At 39.1% G+C, this 18513-nt stretch overlaps 1 protein-coding gene across 2 annotated transcripts in view; it reads left to right on the forward strand.

The window, feature by feature from the left end:
- The window catches only part of TTC6 (tetratricopeptide repeat domain 6), a 181922-nt gene extending 177883 nt beyond the window's left edge, over positions 1–4039 (forward strand). For both annotated transcript variants that reach the window (XM_045901971.3, XM_045901972.1), the window contains 2 exons: positions 3236–3461; positions 3903–4039. In XM_045901971.3, coding sequence (XP_045757927.1) covers positions 3236–3461; positions 3903–4039 — 363 coding nt within the window. The remainder of the gene's footprint in view (positions 1–3235; positions 3462–3902) is intronic.
- The last annotated feature ends 14474 nt before the right edge of the window (positions 4040–18513 follow it).

Raw genomic sequence — 18513 nt, forward strand, 5'->3', positions numbered from 1 at the left:
GCAAGTAGTTATGCAGCTATGCTATATTTTAGTATGCTAGAGGCCTCTTTGGGGAGGAAATGGCTTCTGTTCCCTGCTCCCTACCTCCTCAACCTTTGTTTCTAACTGTCCTGGAAGGAAGATTTAGGGGCAGGAAGAAGGGTCCCTCAATAGATCAAATAATCCCTAGAAGCTGCAAATCTAGATATGTTCTGGCTTCTTTTATCATTAATTAGTGACTTAATAATTTTAAATCACTTTTGGATGAGCTACGTGCATGCGTCATGAACTATGGTGACTTTAAAAAAATAACTGGGTCTGTTTTTTAATTAATTAGAGATATTAAGGCATTAGACCAATTGTTAAAAAATCAAGGCCATCATTGTGGTAGGTGTCTTTGGCCTTTAATTGTTTCATAGCCATTACTCCTATACTTCAAGTTACTTCATTCATGGATAGGATTTTATTTTCTAAGCAATATATTTTAGAAGCCATAATAGAAAGTTATATTATTCACAGTTAGGCATATTATTGTGTGTTACTGAATTCTTTTATCTTAGCTGAGGTAGGCATTGGCTCCTACCTGATTGAAGTAATTCTTTTGTGATGTAGAATAGTGTGGCCTTTATTGATCATTTACTGGTTAATTAAAATGAAACCTAAGTTACTTATTGAAGAAAGTCTTGGCCCTACTTGGAGTCATTTCTTTGCCTCGTTTCTGATGATCTGATGATTCTGATCATCCAGCCTTCTGTTCGGGAGTGAATTCTCTTTAAGCTCTTCACAGAAAGATGTCAATTCTGCCACCCTCTTAACAGATTCTTCTAATTGCACTTAGCTGCCATATAGAATAGTTTCATCCAAAAATGAGATGGGTTATACAATCTTGATCTAATGCCTCTTGAAAGTCAGAGGCAGCAAAATTCATGGAGAATTGCCTTAGGGTTATGTTGTCTCTCTGTTTGTAGACACTAGGAAGAAATGATATATCAATAATAATTGAGTTGAAAATAATTGATATTTTGAATATATATGGTTATTTTGTATATACTTTACATATTAACCTCACTTAATCCTAAAAGCAGCACTGGAAGTAGAGTTCTGTTTGTTACTTCCATTTTACAGACAGGAAAACTGGGTACAAAAGTTACTCACCCAAAGATATAGAGATAACAAGTGGTGGAGCCAGGATTTGAACCTAGAAATCTGGCTCCGTGGTTTGAGCTCTTGGCCACCATGCTACCAGTGTTCCATTTCACTCATGATGGAAGTGAATTGAAATCAAATCCCTGGGAAACATAGAGAAAAATAGTTCAGTGATGGAGACAGAGAGAATGATCTGAGAGGTAAGAGAAAAACCAGAGAGACACTCTTATACCAAGGACAGAGAATTTTACAAAGGAAGGAGAGATCAGAAGTGTCCATGCCACAGAAATGTGCCGAAAGTAAAGAACTAGAAAATGTCCATTGGTCTTGAGGACATCTACAGCCTTAGCAAGACTGGAATTCACAAAATAGGGGGAGATAGATAGAAACAAGATTGTGGTGTGTTGGGAAAAACTGAATAGTAAAAAATCGGAGAACAACCCGTATTGTTAAAAATGACTTTTCCTTTAAGTGAAGTAAGTTTTAAAGTAGAAGCCAAATTTTTATCCATCATGGAATTAGAGAAGAGATTCCTATCTTGAGTAGTAGGATGTCTAATCAGCATCTGAAGCTATTTGTGGTGAAAGGCCATTTAAAAATTCTAACTTATTATTCATCAATATGTTACTAAAACACAATATAAACAGGTTAGTGGAAATATATTCATGTGCTGGAATGTCATAGCCACGTCAAAGTGCTATAAATGGTACTAATGGTTTACTCTTAGTTTCTGTACTTACTCTCTTTACAGAGCTGTAGTAAATGATTTCTCAGACTGAGACTCCAAAACCAGTCTACAGACCACACTTTGAAGGGTCCTTTCAGCTCCATGATGAGTAGAGAATGATCTAGAGTCTGATTTTCTTGACAAGTAGATTATTTTCCTCTCTTCCTTCTTCATAACTTTCATAGTGTCACTAAGTTTTTATCCCTTTTTGTTATGGTTTAGAATCTTATTTAGAAAATTCATTTACCTTTTTAGCTCTTAGATACTCTGCTTTTATATGAAAAATATTAATTTTCTAACATTTTATCTTGTTATGACCTTCCTTTCTAATTTATATTTTACCTTTTCCTGGTGCTGTATAAGGATGTGGGATTTGAGGGGTAAGTAGTGGAGCATTTCGCCTCAGCAAGGAGTAGTATTTTATCACTGACATTATCGAGATTTGCCAACACGTGGTGATAATAAAAAGCAAACTGACTTTTGGCTGGTTTTATTATTGTTTTTTACAATGTCTAGACAATGCACCTCTTTTTAAAAAAATCTTATTTATTTATTCGACATAGAGAAAGAGAGAGATCATGAGTAGGCAGACAGGTAGGCACAGGCAGAGGGAGAATCAGGCTCCCCGCTGAGCACAGAGCTGGATGCAGGGCTCAATTCCAGAACCCTGGGATCATGACCTGAGCTGAAGGCAGACGCTTAACCAACTGAGCTACCCAGGCGCCCCATGCACCTCTTTTTCAACTCTATCTGGGATGAAATGCTTCCACTTCCTCCTTGGCATGCCAATGTCCTTATTTTATTTTATTTTAGCATTTTTTTATTATGTTATGTTAATCACCATACATTACATCATCAGTTTTTGATGTGGTGTTCCATGATTCATTGTTTGCGTATAACACCCAGTGCTCCATGCAGAACGTGCCCTCTTTAATACCCATCACCAGGCTAACCCATCCTCCCACGCTCCTCCCCTCTAGAACCCTCAGTTTGTTTCTCAGAGTCCAAATAGTCTCTCATGGTTCGTCTCCCCCTCCGATTTCCCCCCCTTTATTCTTCCCCTCCTGCTATCTTCTTCTTCTTCTTCTTCTTCTTTTTTTATTAACATATAATGTATTATTTGCTTCAGAGGTATAGGTCTGTGATTCATCAGTCATACACAATTCACAGTGCTCACCATAGCACATACCCTCCCCAATGTCTATCACGCAGCCACCCCATCCCTCCCACCCCCCACCACTCCAACAACCCTCAGTTTGTTTCCTGAGATTAAGAATTCCTCGACAATGTCCTTATTTTAAATTAAGAGCAAAAGTGCTTCAGATTGCTATATAGCTGCCAATTAAAATATATTCAAATTATCATCATCTTCACATTTTATAGGCCAGTGACTACTTCTCAATGGCTTTAAAGTTTGATCCAGAAGATGAATGTGCTACCATGAATCGAGCTATTGCCAATACAATATTAGAGAAATACAAAGAAGCAAAAGAAGATTTTGCATATGTGGTTGAAAGCTGTCCCTTCTGGGCTGCGGTATATTTTAACAGAGCACACTTACACTGTTGTTTAAAGCAATATGAACTAGCTGAGGAAGACCTAAGTAAAGGTATTTTTGTTTTATAACTTTGGGGTAAAATCACAGTGGTTGATATGTTTGTTTTTAGACAATAAAAAGAAGAAAATCATCAGGTCTATCTGTCTAGGTAAGCTTACATAAGAATTAATGTTTTTATATAGCGTATCTTTAATGCCATCAGTATAGATTCCTTCATGGAATAATTTAAAGCGTGGATAAGCTGAGATACAGAAAATCATTAGGGAAACCAGACATAAACAATGCCAGCCTTTCAGGGAGAGACATTGTACTGTGTTCAAGTTAGTTTTCTTAGATTTAATCTTTTTAATTTTACCAAATAATACTTGCATTTGAAGAAAAATGCTTCCAAATAAGCAATGCTAAAGTTCTTATACAATTTTTATTTTTAAAACATGAGACCATTTTCCAGGGTTATCATAAAACGTATCTTGAAATGTTTTTCTTTTACAGCTCTGTCTTTGAAGCCTGATGATCCCCTAGTATATAAGCTTAGAGCAGACGTTCGTGGTAAAATAGGTCTGACTGAGGAAGCTGTGGCTGACTATATTCAAGCGCTCAACCTTCAAGAATATGCCTCAGTGATATGATTGCAGAGACTATGGTTTCTGCAGCAATCTACACAGCTCTTCTTCCCGAAATTGAAACTTATTTGTTGTTTAAAAGGTTGCGCTATCTCCATTATTGCATTCATTATGTTTTGTTATCTATATAACCTTTCAATTCATTTTAACAATATATTTATATTATATATTAATTACAAAGTATCTAGATCATTTTCTGCATATCTGAGAAAGCTAATAATAACAATTTCTTCATAGGGTGCAGCATTTAAATGGGGATGTTTTTAAAGGAATATTAACATTCAAAATATTTTCTTCAAGGTAAATTAATTCCTTTTGAAATAATATAATCTTCATGATTATAGAAAAAGTGTCATTGACCTTTTCATCAATACGTACTCATAATGTATTAACAGTATCCAGGTTTAAAAAAATAAATACAGAGCTGATGGCTATAAAGAAATTAAGTACATTTCTTCTCTCTTCCTGTAAACAATGTCTACACAGACCCGTATTCTTCCTGGTACTTATACTATTCCACCAGATGAACACGTTTCTCTTTTACATGTTTCCTCCCTTCCAGCACAGTATCTATAAAAATTTTGACCTTCCCGTTTCCTTGATATAGTTCTTTTTGACTCTTTGATGAAAGTTTCATAAACATATATAATAACTTTGTATACACTTATAATTAGTTCTTCAAAGAAGTTAATGAGTAAAAATTAAAGACAGCTAAAAATTCTTTTTTTTCCAAGATTTATTTATTTATTTATTTATTTATTTATTTGAAAGAGAGAGAGAGAGACAGCGAAAGAGGGAACACAAGCAGGGAGAGTGGGAGAGGGAGAAGCAGGCTTCCCGCTGAGCAGGGAGCCCGATGCGGGGCTGGATCCCAGGACCCTGGGATCATGACCTGAGTTAAAGGCAGATGCTTAACGACTGAGCCACCCAGGTGCCCCAAGACAGCTAAAAATTCTGTATAGAATGTCTATAAAGGATCTTTGAGTGAACCAGAGAACCCCTTCTCTTTATCTTACTGATAAGAACAAGATTTCTTTTTTTTTTTTTATTTGCGAGAGAGAGAATGAGAGAGAGCACGAGAGGGAGGAGGGTCAGAGGGAGAAGCAGACTCCCCACCGAGCAGGGAGCCCGATGCGGGACTCGATCCCGGGACTCCAGGATCATGACCTGAGCCGAAGGCAGTTGCTTAACCAACTGAGCCACCCAGGCGCCCAAGAAAGATTTCATTCACATTTGCTTCACTTACTTATTTTCCTCTTCATTTCATTCTTCCGGTATATCTCTAGCTCCTCAGAGACTTGTTTTCACAGAGATCAGACATTTCAGAAAGAATATCTCTATCTACTCAGTTTCCTTTTTTTAAGTTTGGTGTACCAAATTTTCACAATAGAAGGTTGATTTTCATTTGTAAGCCACTGTGGAGATGCATCACACTATTTCAGGATAATCTTCTAGGCATATGTGGGGTCCACAATGAGGATTGGGTCACCCATAGTGAGTTGTTTTGGTTGGTGAGTCAGACACATTTAATAAGCCACTTTGGATCACTTGCCTTCACTTGTCTCCAGACAGTTTTGTCCCAGCCCAGGCCACAGGTGAGATGCAGACCGAGCTCATGCACCCACAGACAACCCCTTGCCTCAGGCTTCGCATGGCCCCTGTCCCAGGGCATCTGTGTTGGTGCTGAGGTGTTGGATTGCTGCGGGATTCTGCCAGTACTCGCCCAACTGATGTGCAGGGGCCTAAATCCCTGTCAGGTGAACCTCTGATGATGGGAAGAAAGATTCTTCTCCCTCCCTTCTCTTGGTGGGGTGTCCTGAGACACTGTATACAGCCTCCCGGAGGATGCTCCCTGCAGCCAACTTCAAAACGTACCTTGTGTCCCTGCTTCTGCCTTCCCTGCCTCACTCCCTCTTGTCACCGCTCCTATGTTCCCCAGTTTGCACGTCTTGATAAAGTCATAGCACAGAAGCATTTGCCTCTGGATCTGCTTTCTGGGCTAACCCAGGCTAAGACAATGAATAATTTAATATTTTTTTTCTGATCACACACAAATACTTCTAAGATGAGGCAGGACTGATACAAACCAAAGGCCATAATAGTATAATGGTGCAAATCATGTCTAACTTGTCAAAACGCTACATGTCCCCCCTGTCCAGATCCCCTCGGCACCCCGCTTCTGTGCATACTGGCAGCGTCCTGCACACACCTGCACTTTCCACCTGAGGCATTTCTCTCAGTCCACACATAAGCCGGGTCAGAACGACAGGGGAGTTCACGTCACTAGGAGCCACCTTCAGCAACCATGGATGGAAGGTGGGGGATAAACACTTTAGCTTTCTTGACTTGGGGGGGTACTGCTCCCTGACTTCTCCAATTAGCATGAGCCTCCCCACCCCACCCCATTCCGTTGCCCACCATACAACCTCCTCAGTACATACTCTTTGTTGGCTTTCCTCTTTCTTGCCTCACTCTCTCCTTCCCAACACCAGCTTGCTGGAACCTCCTCCCAAATAAACCTCTGGTCCTCAAATCCTGGTCTCGGGGTCAGCTTCTGCAAGAATGAATCTAAGGCAGCATCACCGAGGAAGAGGCACTGAAGCTGGATCCTGAGCAGGGGTCAGTGCCCATGGGCAGAGGCATTGGATTGAAAGGCCCTCCATACAGACTGGATGTCAGGACAGAGATAGAAATGGGAAAATAAAGCATGTTTGGAGAGTGGCTGGAGCAGAGTCTTTGTGAGGAAGTGGTACCAGGAAACCATGCTTACATAATCAGAGTCAGACATGAAAAATCCTTAGTGCTAGACAAAGGAGCCAGAATGAGGAGTTAAGACTTAACTGTGAGTGGGGTATAAGGTGGGGAGAGTGACAGAAAGGTTTCTATCCCCTTCATCTCCCTCCATCCTCACAATAATGGACTGGGGACATGTTATCGTCACCAGATGAAAACTGGACCTATGAAAATTGATCAGGGCTCTGCAGAGACGTTTGCCCTGTGCTGTATATGCTCCACTCTGACTCCAAGTGAATCTGTCTTTCCTGAGAAGATCCAAGGCGAGTAAAGGAGACAGCAGGATAGAGGCAGGATGGAGAGAGGATGAAGACCAAGGGAGAAAGTGATTTCCAGAAAGCTATGGGAGCTAAATCAGGCACAGAGGACCTCAAGGGAAGAGGAAGGAGATATCTGGATTCTGTCTTTTTCTTATTAGCTTGAGTAATGTTGACCTCTTCTGCAGATGAACTGAGGCGTATCCTTCCCACCATCATGGGACTTAGTGATCACATTTAGCTTATTTATAATACATGTGCAAGCATACACACACAACTTTTACTGATGATAATCCTTGGGAAATAAAATTGGAGGGAGAAAAGAATAAAGAGATTTTTTTTTTACCTTTTTTTGTTACATCAAGCTAGAAGAAGAGTAGTAGGATTACAAGTGGCTTTTACTCTCAATTTTATTTTCTGTAATTTAGTGTTTTTTTTTTTTTCTCCACTAGAATCTAAGCTCTATGAGGACAGGGACTTTATTTATTTATTTATTTATTTATTTATTTATTTATTTATTTATTTTTTGTTTAGTGCTGTATCCCTAATAGTTATACTGACTAAAAAAGAAGAGATGTTCAAGATATATCTGTAAAAATAAAAGAAATTACAAATGCAATGAATCAATATTACCGTGTAGCTACTGTGGTGAATTGTTTGCTTGTCATATGTTCCTTTGCATTTCTCGCATGCCTGCCGTAATACAGAGACTGAGAAGCTAAGAGTTACGTCTCCCAAATGTCCTTGCAGCCAGAGTTGCGGATGTGATTTAGTTTCTGCCAATCTGACACAATCTCCTGAGGCTGAGTTGAAGCAGCGTCATGCAAGACACCCTTCTGCTGATACTAAAACAGTAGGCTATGGGGGGCTCTAGAGCAGAACTCGAGCTTTAGCAAATAAACAGATAGGACAGCTGGTTGAATTTTACTTTCAAATAAAGAAGGGGTAATTCAGGACTCCTACTTAAACACATGAAACCCAGTTAAACTTGAACTTCGGATCAACAACAAATTTTTTAGTCTAAGTATGTTCCGAGCATTGTATGGGACACACACTAAAATTTTTTTTGTTGATCTGAAATTCAAATTTAAATGGGCGCCCTGTGTCTTATCTAGCAACATTATTCTGCAGCCAACCCTGATGGCTCTGGTTTTCTGATCCTGGGTGAATTGTACATTTTCCTGGAGCCAATAGCTGCTGGGCCCATTTCTTGATTTTCTACCTTTCTCTTTATGGCAGAGCAGACTCCCCAGGTTTGGCCAATTTTGTTGTGCTCTTTTGATGGCTCAGTCTAGAACCTGCTTCATTAGGCCTTCTAACAATGACGTGAGCACTGCTTTTTTTGTATGAAATCTCTTTCAGCTTAAAATTATGAGAACAGCTTCTGTTATGTATAGCCAAACTCTGATACAGTTTCGAAGATTTAAAAGAAATGAATGTAGAGCTTTTCTTTTCTCATGAATGGAGTCAGAGTAATAGTATCTTTTCTGCAATGAGGTATTTATATAGTTTGGCTGTGGGTCAAAGTTGAAAATAATAACTGTAATAATCATGATTTTTAGCATTTACTTTAAGCAAAGCGTATACCTCGTCTCTATCATCTCAACAGTCTTGCAAGGTAGTAGGTTTCATTAGATGAGGAAACTGAGGCTCTAAAAGATCAGATTTTATGATCAAGATCACATAGCTGTAGATGGAGCTGCGAGTCAATCTCTATTCTACTCTAAAAGCCACAGCTCCTTGGGGTGCCTGGGTGGCTCAGTTGGTTAAGTGTCTGACTCTTGATTTTGGCTAAGGTAATGATCTCAGGATCTTGAGATCAAGCCCCGTGTCAGGCTTTGTGCTGGGCCTGGAGCCTGCTTGAGATTCTCTCTCTCTGCCTCCCTCTATCCCCTCTCAAAAAAAAAAAAAAAGCAAAAAGCCACTGCTCCTCCCGGTTCTTTTCACTAGAGAGAAGTAAAACAAGATTAACTCACAGTCTATTAATCTTTATCGTGCCGACATCAAAGCCTTCTGCCTAATGATCATTAGTGCAGAGAAAGGATTTTCAGTCTTTAACATTTCTTTTGTACTGGCATATGTATGGATGTATTTATATCTATGTCAACGTGTCTATGTATCTGTGTATCTAAATTAGCCTTAGATAAATGCATGATAGGAGTAAGGTTATCTTGAGCTTTTAATTTGAAATATAGTCAATGGACAATATCTTACATTTTATCTTTAATATTAAAAGCCAGGTAGGAATGACAGTAGAAAGTTTATTATGTAGGCAGTAAGAAAGGTAAGAAAAAGGCAATCATCATTTGTTAAAAACCTATTATGTACCAGAAACTCAGGTATGGCTTAAGGACATTTTTATTTCACCATTGTCACTGAGACAGGTCTTGTTATTCCCATTTATAGAAGAAAAATATGAGGTACAGAAAGGTTAAAGAATAATTTAGAGTACCTCTAGTATAATGATGTTACCCAAACTTTGTTTCATTTTTACTCTATATATTTCATTAAATAGGCTTGCTACTATTAATCGAATTTACTTAACAAGAAGGAATTTGTAGAAATAAATGTGTAACTAATGAAAAGTTTGTCCTTGTTCTACCTAAAAGAATCTTCCTTTATGCCAGTGTTAACTTGTATTACAATTTGGGACACGCTGTAATCCACAGTACTGGTGGTTGATGAGTGCATCTGGAAGAGTGATCAGAGTGAGGGAGGGTAAACAAATAGTGCCTGTTGAGATAGTGGAGAGAAAGAGAAAGAACCGGAAGCAGAAGTTGATTGGTGCCTGGACAGGCAGAGCAGAACCAGAAGCAATAATCATGTGCTTTGAGAGTCTCAGTCTATATTCTGAGCATTTTGTAATAACAAGGTCTTACTCTGAGAGATTCTCTAATGGCATAAAATATGTTAGTCAATGTCTTAGAATCATTGGTCTCCAAAAATAACAGGCATTTTATGACCATCCATGCCGAGCTCCCAATGTCCAACATCTCTTCATCTCCTCACCCACTTTTGCCTGGCTAATTTATTCTCAGGAAGAGACTTTTTTTCCCCTCCCTGGGGGGTGGCTTAGACCTCTTTGCTCTACCCTTCCACAGCACTGCTACCTACTCTTTGGAACATGCTTCATATCTGTCCATCCTTTTTTAATGGCTGTCTTCCCCACTAGTAAGAAACTCTACACGGGCAAGGATTAGGTCTCCCTTGTTCACTGCTCTATCACCAATGCTTACCACAGTTCCTGGCACACAGCAGGTGCTTCATAAATATTTGATGAGCTTACTTAAATAAAATCCAGGCCTGAACATTGTGTCCTGTGGACATTATGACCCAACACGCTATGGCTACATTTGATTATTCATTTCTGTGATAAAGCAAGAGCATCCCGTGAGATTCTAGGCAAGCCCAGGCTCTTCAAAGGTCAAAGCAATGACATCATGCTCTCTTACTTAACACTTCCTGTGAGCAGAAAGGTCTTCAGCCTCCACAGCTTTTACAGTGCCTAACTCACACATACATCCACAGCACCCTCAAAATCACAAGATAAGATGAATAACTTTAGAAGATGACGTTAGAAAACCTCCAGATGTAATGATTGAGATCAACCTTCTGTAAAAATAACAGGTGAAAAACAACTCTGTCAAGGTGATGAGGGCGAAATGTCTGAAATCATCATGTGTCAACATCCCAGGCTGATCATTGTAATTTTTATAATTGGGTGATGCTATGACAAATCAAGTTATAACCCAATCAAGGATAATGAATAAGAGACTATAACAAATTTTTAATTATGATTCTTCTGTGAGAAAGTTTGTGCTAATCAAGGGGGCATGGTGTGCACTGAACCTAGCATAGGGGGAGGGGATGGTCCCACCACAAACATTTACATGTGTGCTCTTGGCTCTGTCTGCCAAACGGGTGCTCTAGAGAGTGGACAGGAATGTTCTGATCTTTTGACCTTTTTTTTTTTTTTTCTGAAGATTTTATTTATTTGAGAGAGAGTGTGTGAGCACGAGCAGGGGGAGAGGCAGAGGGAGAAAGAAAGGGAGAAGCAGACTCTCCGCTGAGCAGGGAGCCCAACCCTGGGATCATGAGCTGAGCCCGCTGAGCAGGGAGCCCAACCCTGGGATCATGAGCTGAGCCGAAGGCAGACCCTTAACCGACTGAGCCACCCAGGCATCCCTTGACCTTCTTATTAGTTGGTAAAGTCCCATAAAGTAAAGGAAGCATACCACTATTATAGCTTTAATCCACTAAACCACTGAGGCAATTTAACTGCTTCTTTTCTTTCAGATTCTATTCTAGCAAAGAAACTTTCTAGTGATAATTTGGCTTCCCATGTGGACATATAGAACATTTATAGTATAATTCCATTTTATTGTAAAATTGTACATATACAAAATATACCTATTGCATTTTCATAAAAGTTGTAAATGATTTTTTACACCAGCCTTTCGCAGTGAGTACCTGTGGAGAGTAGATTGCTGGTGTAGGGTTTGTTGGTAGAGGATACGTGGGAGGTTTAAGAGAACCTTGATTTTTCACTTTCTAGGCTCCCGCATTCTTGGATTTATTTTTTAATTGTTGAGCATGTCTAGATTTTATAGTAGGAAAAATATAAAGTTATGTCCCCTGCCCCCTAGGTTAAATAGCTTATTTGAGGCAACAGTTAAGACCATGAAAGATGTACATGCTCTTTTTCCCTGAGTGCCCACAGGGGGCTCTGAGTTAGATCTGGCGGTGGCAGGCACGTCCCCTTTAGAGGTCCACGTGCGTCAGGCAGGCCCCGCCCACAAAGCGTCTCAGTCCATGTTTGAACCATGACCATCTCTTCGAAAAAACTTAGCCTTAAAAAAAAATCTTTTTCTAAAATATATAGTGTAGTGATCATAGTCACTTAAATTTCCAAGAAAAATATAAAATTTGCTTTTTAAACCTATGATTCAGTTGAAGTCTTTTATCTTCCCAGCCCTACAATTTTAATTTATTTGCAAAAGGAGAAGGCATTAGTTTGAATTTACTTGTATGGTGATTTTGCTTTACTTGAGATGCTTCTCTGCAAGTAGAAAGATCTACAAAGCCTCTGATGAAAAGAAAAAAAAAAAACTTAATCCCTGAAAACTTTGCCTCAACATATTTGTGTCAACTTCATGACACAAATTTTAATAGAGAAAGGAATCTAAACTGACTAGTGGTTTATGCTGATGATACTCGTAATTTTATAACCATCACTTAGAAGGAATAAATCACTAACTGGAAAAAGCATCATTTACATTCCAGATAGGAAAATTTTCCTTAATCTTACTTCAGTTGGCTACTAGGTTAGACAATTCCATTTAATGCCACTATATACATATATATATATATACACACACACACACACATATTTATATTATATATATAATTTGACACTTTAAAGTATGATTTTTATTTATGTGGTTCTAAGGCCTAAGAAATAAATCCCTAGTTATATTGCATGAAACATTTCTTTTTTTCTATAACCTTCCCAAAGGAGACCTTCATAAGTCTATGAATCAACTTAGCTTGACTTCTGTTTAAAGAAAGAAAAGGTAATTGGGAATTTAACTTCAGAATTTATGGCATTATGACCATTACACAGTAGTAAGTTTTTTTAAAACTTGTAAATTACAATAAATCTAAATTATAATATTGTTATAAATCACAATATTCTGAATTTATTAGACCGGGAGGCTGCCATTTAGGTATGTTTGCTTTATAAGTTAGGAGCAAATTTCTCTTTTGAATTTGAAGACCAAGGTAAGAATTTTTGTGTCTACGTTAAGGTGATTTATTACACAAAATCTAGAGATGAAGTCTCCTTTCCTTAAAAATAACAGAACAATGATTTTATTCAGGTCTTGGAGCCCTATTCAGAAAATTTGCAAATTCTGTGGTACAACTCTGTGCCTTTGAAATGTGGGAGACATCTCAACACAATTTTTCTGGATGTAATTGACCCTGAATAATGTATGAGCTGTGTAATAGCTCTGCGTCACATTCTCATCTCTGAGGGACGCTGGCTTCTGTTGTATTGCATCTCCTGCTTTCAATTCCTATGCTGTACGTTTACTATATTGGATCTTTGATGGTGAGTCGTCAAGGTGGAGGAAGAGTGTTTGAGAACCGAAAATCCTTGGCAATCCAGAAAATAGCTTAATAGACTAGGCTTCTCGTTGCAGCTTGATTGTGAATATATGAATTTTGAATAGAACTTTCTCCTAGGGTTCTGAACCTGGGATGTTTTTACCACAGGGGAAATAACTGGGTAGCCAAAGAATATCAATTTTACTTGGGGAGTGCTAGAGGGAGAGAGGGAGAAATTAAAGTAATTTAACAGGAAAGCAATTTAAGCGTCTGCACATGAAAAGATACAGCTACGTCATGGAATAGAACCTTAAAAATTCACATGAATCTTAACAGTGAAACACAAGACTTGAATGACACTTGAAGACATTTCTCCCCTTTGAATGGCTGATTGGGGATGTGCCACCGACCCATAGAAGTCAGCATTCACTCTATGTTCTTGGGGACCACGAGACAACAGCAACCACTGCCACCACCATAACACAGCAGCCTTGTTCCTGAGAATCCCTCCACAGCAGGTGCCCATTAGCCCACTTCACAGATGGAGAAATTTGGGTCCAGAGATATTAGGTGGTTCATCAAGGTCTCATATTTAAGGAAGGAGCCATAATACAAACCCAGGCAACCTGAGAAATTTGAGAAATGCTGTTTCAGGAATATTTCGGAATGAAAATACCAAGAAAACCAGATAAAAAAGGCTGAGCTACTCTCTTTGAGGTTTTCTTATTTTGTTTTGTTTTTGATTCTGATTAAAAGGATTTTTTACTAGAATAATTCACTTCTCAAAGAAATTTCAGTGGTACCTGTATTTTAATATTTTAAGTGCTATCTTCATGTCTCCTTAGATCTGTTATATGCTATATAAAATATGTGTAATAATAACATTTAGGTGTTTACAAACTGTCAAGACCTTTTCTAAATGCTGTATATGTATTATCTCTTTTTAATTATTACAAGCACTCCATGAAGTTATTGTGATTAACATGCCCATTCTGTAGAGGAGAAAACTGAAGTGGAAAAAGATTAAGTAATTTGCTTAAAGTCACACATCAATTAAGGGGTCGAACAATCTGACTCTAGGGCCTTGGCTCTGTACCGGAGTCTAAGCTGCTTACGGGAGGACAGACACTGAGGCCCCGACTAATACAGAGAAGTTACCTGGCAGGGGTCTGCAGGTCTTGGGGAGATCTGTGCCCTGGAAACACTGTCTCTTGACACCTGTGAGGACTTCAGGAATTCCATGTCTTATCTTCTGTTTGGAATAACCTAGACCCAGAGTGGCAATACAATTTTGCTTTATTTATTTATTTATTGGCTTTCCCCTCCTTTTATTTTTTATTTTTTAATTTTTTTAAAAAGATTTCATTTATTTATTTAAGGGAGAGCACGAGAGTGAGCGGGGTGAAGGACAGAGGTAGAAGCAGACTCCCTGCAGAGCAGGGAGCCTGATGTGGGGCTTGATCCCGGGACTGCAGAATCATGACCTGAGCTGAAGGCAGATGCTTAACCGCTTAACCGACTGGGCCACCCAGGCACCCCTCCCCCCTTTAAAAAATTTAAATTAAATTAATTAACATATAATATATTATTAGTTTCAGATGTAGTGTTCAATGATTCATCAGTCTTATATAACACCCAGTGCTCATTACATCACATGCCCATCACCCAGTTACTCGATCCCCCCACTCCCTGCACCCCCCTCCCCAGCAACCCTCAGTTTGTTTCCTGTGATTAAGAGTGTCTTATGGTTTGTCTCCCTCTCTGATTTCATCTTGTTTTATTTTGTTTTAAAATGAGGAAGATTAGAGAGGACAGTTCAACCTTAACACCTAGTATCTAACCTCACTATGCTATAAGGCTGTAGCTTCTGCTACACTAGAACTTTATTTTCTAGATACTAAGTCTCTCTGAGATTTATCCCTGAAAGTTTATGAGAAAAAGAAAGGACGCTCTAAGAAGAAATGGCTAATGCTGACCCAGCTTTCTAAGTAGGACAAGGCTTTAAGAATAATTTCTGCCATTCAGCTCTCCTGTGACCCACAAGCAATAAATGACAGTCTTTTAAAAACAGCAGTGGCTTATCTCGGGCATCAAGCAGGGAAGAACTGAAGTGATTTCTCTACACTTGTAATGTCAAGAGGAGTCCTACTCAGAGTCCTACTCTTATAAAAGAGGAATTGTTTATAGCTATTGAAAAAATCCTCGCAGAACTGTCCATCAAACTTTATGAAATGTGTGAGTTACTTAGGTATCAGCTTTCTGGATCTAATTTTTTTTTTTCCAGAGCATTCAGTATCAAACCCTTTCCTTACTGGCTGGTTTCATACTGATAAACACAGAGCTGTTTTACTTTCTTTTTCTTCTTTTCTCCCTGTGTGTTGACTCTCTTCACACCTTTTTTCTTTCCTTTATACCCTGTTCTGAGACTCTAACTCTGTGTTTCTCAAAGTGGAGCCTGTGGTCCACGTGGGTCAGAATAGGCTAGAATGCTTATTAAAAATGCATGTTAGAGGCCTTACCTCAATTATACTAAATTCGAATCTCTGGAGTGGAGCCGAGGACTCTGCATTTCAGTAAGCTCCCGAGAGATTCCTATCTATACTGAAGCCCAGTGGTTTTCCAACTTTATTGTAGAAGGCTTGTTTCATCAGAATTCCAGGCCCCGATCCAGAGTTTCTGATTCAGTAGGTCCCACGTGGGGACCGAAAACTTGCATTTCTATGGAGTTCTTGGATATTGCTACTGCTGCTGGTTCAGAAACCCCACTTGGTGAACTCTAGAGCTTCAAGAAGTTCTAGTCTAGGGGCGCCTGGGTGGCTCAGTTGGTTAAGCGACTGCCTTCGGCTCAGGTCATGATCCTGGAGTCCCGGGATCGAGTCCCGCATCGGGCTCCCTGCTCGGCAGGGAGTCTGCTTCTCCCTCTGACCCTCCTCCCTCTCATGCTCTCTGTCTCTCATTCTCTCTGTCTCAAATAAATAAATAAAATCTTTAAAAAAAAAAAAAAAAAAGAAGTTCTAGTCTAATCTTTGAAGTCCTGAAAAAACATTTTTAATAAAACATGCTTTAAAATGTCAAATATTTTGGTTGTAGAAATAAAAATGTTAACAAAAACACCCAAATTTCTCTCTGTGCCTTTGTGTGGGACCATTCCTCACTCACCCACTCTCTGCATGTTCAGCTCAGCTCATCTTTCGGAGGGTGACTCCCACCCCCTTCCGGTAGTCTTGATTCACACAACTGTGAGCTCTCTCTCTCCTCAGCCCCTCCTCAACCCCCCCTCAGCTTTCCACTTGTTGGGGGACACTGATTCCTGTCTATGTGGGGGTATAGTTAACTGTTTTTGGGAAGATGTTAAGATGTTTCAACTTGCCTACCATACTGCAAACTCCCTAAATACAAGGTTTGTGCCCTTTTTTATTCTGCCTTGCCTGACAGTGGCACTTCATTGATGTTTGATTAATGGATGAATATTTCAGTGTGAGAAGGGTATGTTTAATTCCTTTAAATGAGGGCTAGACTGTTAGTACTTTATATTTTCTTTTTCTTTTTTTTTAAGATTTTATTTATTTGTCAGAGAAAGAGAGAGAGAGCACAAACAGGGGGAGTGGCAGGCAGAGGGAGAAGCAGGCTCCTGGCTGAGCAGGGAGCCCGATGTGGGGCTCGATCCCAGGACCCCGGAATCATCACTTGAGCCAAAAACAGACGCTTAACCGACTGAGCCACCCAGGCATCCCAATGCTTTATATTTTCCACTTGAAGGATCTGTTGTCACAGCAGTGAAAGTTGTTCTTTAACTTAGCTTAGCAGGTAGGTAGTGTTTGGGATGAGCATCTTTATAGGAAAATCCAAGGCATGTTCCAGTAGGGTACAGAGGCTTTTTACTGTTTTCCTAGAAATAATTCTCTGTTCTGGCTACGTGCAGTGTGGTTCCTGGACCAGCAGCACTGGCCTCACCTGGGAGCGGTTAAAAACTCAGAATCTTGGGCCTCACCCCAGAATCAGAATCAGAATCTGTAGGTGGGGGCACCTAGGTGGCTCAGTCGGTTAAGTGTCTGCCTTCGGCCCAGGTCATGATCCCAGGATCCTGAGACTGAGTCCCGCATCGGGCTCTCTGCTTGGTGGGGAGCCTGCTTCTCCCTTTCCCTCTGTCTACCGTTCCCCCTGCTTGTGCTCTCTCTCTCTGTCAAATAAATAAATAAAATCTTAAAGAAAAAGAATCTGTAGGTGCTCTGTCTGTGCCTTCAAGTTAGAGAAATACTGCATTACTCAGAAGAGTTTCCTTCTGACTGAAAGAATACCTAATAGTGACAAGTCAGTGTGAGAATCTGTTGTTATTGGTGATTATAAGTTTGTTAAAAAATGCTTTTTTTTTTTTTGGAAGATACTCTTGTGGTAACTGGGAGTTCTGCTGGGGGTTTGTAACCATCATCAAAGGTTCTTATTATATGGGCATCATACTGTGCTAGATGCTGTTAAAGAAATGTAATGAATCTGAACTTTACCATAGAGCCAGACATGATTGATGTGGGTAAGCAGATACTAAGACATAATTAAACATATGAAGCATATAGATCCAGCATCAATACAACAGGAGTGGATTTATTTTTTAAAGTTTTGTTTTATTCATCCCCTATAATCCACGTTTCTTTGATTTGAGAATTTTCAAAACAAGATACTTTTAGCTATTTATTTGCATAGAGAAATTTGGTATTCAACAGTAACCCAGGCAGGTTACATAAAGATTGATATTCCTGAGCACCTCGCCCATCAATCTCAATTTGTCACAAAGAAGCATAAATATCCTTTGATATGGAAAATTAGTTATGCTGTGTGGAACCCAAATAAAGGTGTCTCTTTGACTTTCATTTATAGTATAACTTGTGTATAAATGGGTCAGGCTCAAGGGCATAATTAACAGTTAAATAAATTGTCAAAAATAAGGAAAGTGTTTATGTGCTTTGTATTAAAATGTTTACTCATAGTTTAGGGTTCGAAGTGTTTCATTATTATTCAAATATAAAAAACAACATTCATTTAAGCTTATCTAAGATCATCGTACTTAGAATATTGATCTTTACTGCTCCCTAGTGAATGGATTATGCAATATTTAATGTGTGAGGCTTATGTGGAACATGAACTTTCTTGGTTAATAAGATCTCTTTTCTTTTATGACAGTTGTGATTCTCAAAAGATACTCATGAGAAAGGTCAGAGTGGCTCCTTTGAAAGCATGCTTGGTAATGGGCAAGGTATCAGCAAGGCTATGGAAGGAATTTGGAAACTTTATATGTCTTGTTCATTGCTGTGGTTTTCTTTCTTTCTT

This window comes from Mirounga angustirostris, unplaced genomic scaffold (assembly GCF_029215605.1).
Source record: "Mirounga angustirostris isolate CCGP_5_RB_7025 unplaced genomic scaffold, mMirAng1.0.hap1 SCAF_9, whole genome shotgun sequence".
Taxonomy (NCBI): domain Eukaryota; kingdom Metazoa; phylum Chordata; class Mammalia; order Carnivora; family Phocidae; genus Mirounga; species Mirounga angustirostris.